Source organism: Marmota marmota, unplaced genomic scaffold (assembly GCF_001458135.2).
Source record: "Marmota marmota marmota unplaced genomic scaffold, marMar, whole genome shotgun sequence".
NCBI classification, from domain to species: Eukaryota; Metazoa; Chordata; class Mammalia; order Rodentia; family Sciuridae; genus Marmota; species Marmota marmota.
The window spans coordinates 37,231,705-37,237,600 of NW_025999900.1; the positions used below are offsets into that span (position 1 = coordinate 37,231,705).

The window sequence follows — 5,896 nt, forward strand, 5'->3', positions numbered from 1 at the left end:
TGATCAGAGAGGTGAATGTAAACCAAACAGCTGATTTTTTTATTTGTTCTTTGTAGTTATACAGGACAGTAGAATGTATTTTGACATATCATTCATATATATATATGTGTGTGTGTGTGTGTGTGTGTGTGTGTGTGTGTGTGTATGGAGTATAAGGTCCGGTTTTTGTGGTTGTACATCATGTGGAATTACACTGGTAGTGTACTCACATATGAACATAGAAAAGTTATGTTCGATTCATTCTACTGTCTTTCCTATTCCAGTGGATCTCCCCTTCTCCCTCCTCCCCCACACCCCCATTGTAAATTAGCATCCACATATCAGAGAAAACATTCAGCCTTTGGTTTTGGGGGACTGCCTTATTTTTCTTAGCATGACATTCTCCAGCTCCCTATTTACCAGCAAATGCCATCATTTTATTCTTCTTTAAGGACTGAGTTATATGCCATTGTGTATATATACCACATTTTCTTTATCCATTTATCTGTTGAAGGACACCTAGGTTAGTTCCATAGTTTAGCTATTGTGAATTGAGCTGCACAATGATATGGCTGTGTCAATGTATCTGCTGATTTTAAGTCCTTTGGGTATAAATGGAGGAATGAGATAGCTGGATCAAATGGTAGTTCCATTCCAAGTTTTCTGAGGATCTCCATACTGCTTTCCAGAGTAGTTGCACCAATTTTCAATCCCACCAGTGTATAAGTGTACCTTTTTCCCGACATCCTCTCCAACATTTATTGTTACTTGTATTCTTGATAATTGCCATTCTCACTGGAGTTGAGATGAAATTTCAGTGTCGTGTTAATTTGCATTTCTCTAATTGCTTGTGATGTTTTACATTTTTTCATATATTTGTTGACCATTCATATTTCTTCTTCTGGGAAGTGCCTGTTCAGTTCTTTGACCACTTATTGATTGGGTTATTTGGGGGGGGGTGTTATTTTTTGAGTTCTTTGTGTATCCTGGAGGTTAATGCTCTATTCAAGGTGAAGGTGATAAAAATTTTCTCCCATTCTGTAGGCTCTCTGTTCATGTTGGTTGTTTTCTTTGCTGTGAAGAAGCTTTCTAGTTTGATGCCATCCCATTTATTGATTCTTGATTTTAATTCTTGTGCTTCAGCTTTATTAAAGAAATTCATTCCTGAGCAGACATGATGGAGAGTTGGGCCTACTTTTTCTTCTAGTAGGCACAGGGTCTCTGGTCTAATATGTAGGTCCTTGATCCACTTTGAGTTGAGTTTTGAGCATGGTGAAAGACAGGGATTCAATTTCATTTTGTTACATATAGATTTCCAGTTTTCCCAGAACCATTTGTTGAAGAGGCTATTTTTTCTTGAAGGTATGTTGATGGCACCTTTGTACAATATGAGATAACTGTATTTAACTGTATTTATGTGTCTTCTATTATGTACCATTGGTCTTCATGTCTGTTTTGGTGCCAATACTATGTTCTTTTTTTTTCAAAGTTTTTCAATTGCTATGTTTTATTTTTTTTTTAATTTTTATTGTTGGTTGTTCAAAACATTACATAGTTCTTGATATATCATATTTCACACTTTGATTCAAGTAGGTTATGAACTCCCATTTTTACCCCGTATACAGATTGCAGAATCACATCAGTTACACATCCATTGATTTACATATTGCCATACTAGTGTCTGTTGTATTTTGCTGCCTTTCCTGTCCTCTACTATCCCCCCACTATGTTCTTTTTGTTACTGTAGCTCTGTTACATAATTTAAAGTTCAGTATTGTGATGTCTCCTGCTTCACTTTTGTGCTGAGGATTGCTTTGGCTATTCTGGGCCTCTGATTTTTTCCAAATGAATTTGATGACTGCTTTTTCTACTTCTATGAAGAATGTCATTGGAACCTTAATAGGAATTGCATTAAATCTGTATAGCACTTTGGTAGTATGGCAATTTTGACAATATTAATTCTGCCTATCCTAGAATACAGGCGATCTTTCCATCTTCTAAGTTCTTCTTCAATTTCTTTCTTTAGAGTTCTGTAGTTTTCATGGTAGAGATCGTCCACATTTTTTGTTAGATTGATTCCCAAATATTTTTTGAGGCTACTGTGAATGGGGTTGTTTTCCTAATTTTCCTAATTATTGTTTCATTTGATTCATCACTAATGTATAGAAACACAATTGATTTATGGGTGTTAATTTTATATCTTGCTACTTTGCTGAATTCATTTATAAATTCTAGAAGTTTCCTAGTGGAGTTTTTTGGGTCTTATAAATATAGAATCATGTCATCAGCAAATAGAAATAGTTTGAGTTATTCTTTTCCTGTTTGTATCCATTTGGTTTCTCTCTTTTCTCTAATTGCTCTGGCTAGAGTTTCCAGGACTATGTTGAATAGAAGTCACATCAGCTGATTCTAATGTGCAGCCTGGGCTGAGAACCACTGAGACACTGGCTGTGGTGCCTGGAGAATGCTGTTGGGCCTCTCTGCTCAGAAGTAATGCCTGAACCTGATCTGAAGACACAAAAAACAGGGAGCTGGGCTTCTCTTTCTTCTTTCCTTTTCTGTTTTTCCTTTCCTTACTTCCTTCTTTTCTTTTTGTTTTTAATCACAGCAGTCTTTTTTCTCCATTCCTCAAAGTTAGCAGAACATCAAGCCCTGTCTCAGGATTCTGCCTTAATACTAGAAACTGGGAACATTATTGCAATTGGTGATGATGGAGATTCCTCCTGAGCATTCAGGGCCCCAGCTGCACCTGTTCACCTGCTTGGGGAAGGTAGGCCTCTGGAAAGACAGAATATTCTTATGGGAGCAGGGATCCCTTCAACATCGTCACAGTGTGCTGAGCCCCCTTCTCCAATGATGGTTTCACAAAAGCAGGGTCCCTTTAAGAACACCTACAATCTATAGTCCTTGTTCCCAGAAAACTATACTTATTTAAAATAATGTGTGCTTACTTTTAATATCATTCATAAATTCTAATGGTATTTTATTTGATCTCTACAATTTTATTGTTAGATAAAGGGTCAGGTGTTATTATATTTTGTTTTCCTATGTCAGCTGGTAGCCCTTCACTTTCCAGGTTGATTTGATACCAAAATCCACCTGGCATGTCCTCCTCGCCCTGCCAGCAATTTCTGCCACATGGGAGCCAGTTTTGCTACTGTCATAAGTGGCAACAGGCTTCAGAAGCACTTGCTCAGAGTCTAGCACCACTCAGCCAGATCCGATATTTAACCATGCTTTCTGAAAATAATGAGTGATGAAGAAAACACTGAATTTGGCTGAATTTTCTCAAAGACCTCCATTCCTAGACAGACTCAGATCTCCCTCTGTGCAGCACAGAACTTCAGGAAACATGAGCTCTACAAAGTTTATCTGTTATGTTCAGCATTGATTTGTCCCAGTGCTTATAAAGAGTGCTGGCACATTTTAGGAGCTGCTAGATGTTTCTTCAATGCATGAGTGAATAGAAATCGCTCCTACGGCATTTTCCACAAACCATTACTACCAGACTATCATTCCTACCAGCCTGAGCTCTTTGGGAACAGGAAGCAGAGCGTGTAACACTTAGTAGGTCTTTGATAAGTTTATTAATAAACTGTTAATAAGGAGGTGTATTCCATTATAGAACATTTTACATACTGAAAGGTAACCACAATGCTTGCCTTCTGGTACACATACCTGTCCAGATTTATGTTTCCATTTAGAGTTCTTTTGTCAGATTTCTAGAAGTAGAAGTACAATACTAAATTTTTCTGTTTCCACCAGACCCAAAAGAGAACATGCTCTCCATATTCAAAGACTGACCAGGGGCTCTGATGGATCCTGTAGGAGAGAAGTAACACTTGGATTGATGTACTCAGAAGAGGCCCCAGGAGAATGTGAAGGGTGGCCAGATGAAAAATGTAGCTCAAATGAGCAGCAGCACTTGTCTCCTGACCTCCCTGGTCAACCCAGCCCTTAACTCCACGCAAGGACTCAGGCTCCAAGCCCTGCTGCAGAGGGTTCTGTCAAGCTACGCCTGCTCAGTTGTAGATTTGGGTGCAGGTCGCAGGTGCCTAGGCAGTACTGTGTGACTACAGCACAGAGGTAGGTGGCTGAGTCTCCATGCTGCATGGCTGTAATGTTCAAGCTGCTTCCACCCTTCAGCAACGTGGCTCGGAGTCTTCCCTTCTGCTGCACATCCCCAGCTGAATACATGGAGAAGAGGTGTCGGAGACCTGAGCCTGCGTCCTGTCTGTACCACTGCAGACCGTTAAAAACACTGACTGAATAAGTGCAGCTCATGGAGGTGCGGTCTCCTTCCCAGGGTCTCAGGGAAGGAGGACTCTGCTCCACCTGGTTTCCCCCTTTCACCCCTGTTTGAAAGACAACAACAGACACAATGTGTAGCTGTAGTTCAGACCTTTCATAACTTTGTGCCTAAATCTCCTCCAAAAAGTGCCAAATAAGTTCAAATTACACCCTCATCTGTCCCCTAGGTTTCAATAAATGTCCCCTGGAGCTCCCAGCTCTAAGAACCCCCCAACTCACAGCCAAGATGAAGCCAAAATATAACTAGCACAGATCCCTGCATCTTCTTCATCCTGATACTTTGTCTTGATACTCAAAATGCTGCCTAAAATTATGTAGCCAAAAGTCTTTCTTTCTTGGTCCTTTGGATCCAATAAACCAGAAGGCTTTTCTGATGATGTGCCAATCAGAGATGAGCTCCTCCCACATAAACTTACTTCAAAGTCATAAGAAAAGGCCTAGTCAACAGAGGGAAAGAGAGCTAGTGTCACCTGGTGGCCACAGACAGAATCACCAAAGAAATGTTACCACAGTGGGTGTGCACCTCTTGCAGCAGGTGTGGCAGGGTAATTACTGCTCCTATATGGTACGTAGTTTTTAATTTTATAGACCCTTATAATGCAGTCATCAAAACTATTTTATTTCCTTTCACTTATCTATGCATTGAGGTCTGAAGTGTGTCAGAGCAAAACTATCACCAGTGATTATAGAGCAGGTGGGCAGAAGTGGGGAGAAGAGTAGGATAGGGGTTCTCTTCAAAAAACAACAACGATCTTAACTGATAAAATCAAGGAAGGATGAAAAGAGGAATAGAAGTTCAAACACAACACACACACACACACACACACACACACACACACACACGTGCACCAAAACCTGCATGAGCATATCAAAGAACCAAACATTAACAATGCATATTAGGAAATCTACTTTTGTAAGTAATATGCAGCTTTCAGTAGACTCAACATGGAGGGGCTGAGGATCAACAGAAATTGTAGAGGGAAATAAGGGAAGATAATAATAAATTGTTGTCTCTGAATCAAGACTGCAGCATGAGAAAGAAATGTCTCTCCCTGAGCATGAGGTAAAACTTCAGTACTTGAGACTTCTTTACTATGTTTTTAAGCCACAGCAGTTGATTGCATCACATGAATTTAAGAATTAATTAAAAAATAGTTTGCTTCATATGCTTTGCCTCAGTGTTATCTTGATTTAAACAAAATTGCAAGTTGTGTTTTATTTTTAATCATACTATAGTACACAGCTGTTGACAAAGAAAATCCAGTTGATTTTATCAATGTCATTTCAGATGACATTATAAGAATGCTGTGACAGATTGAAAAAAAATGATTAAAAATAAAAGTAGAAGCCCCCTTGGACTCATGCAAACTCAACATTTCGCCCCTGGATGTCACAACTGTCACCACATACACACACACACACATACACACACACAGAAAATCTAGTAGAGGTTTGTCACTTGCAGCTTTCCTATCTTATTCCTTCTGAAGAGTGGAACGGCAAGCATACACAGCTCTGTTTATGTCCGTGGTGTCAATCCAGTGTAGGCTAAGAATATGAATCCTTTCACATATAATTCATCCACTAAAAATAAAATGTTTACATT

General features: G+C 39.3%; 1 gene segment (V, D, J or C); it reads right to left on the reverse strand.

Moving 5' to 3' along the window:
* Positions 1–3,583: 3,583 nt before the first annotated feature.
* On the reverse strand, positions 3,584–4,605 carry LOC125615295. The segment is given in 2 exon segments: positions 3,584–4,334; positions 4,510–4,605. Coding segments are annotated over 2 exon segments (432 nt in total).
* Positions 4,606–5,896: the final 1,291 nt, after the last annotated feature.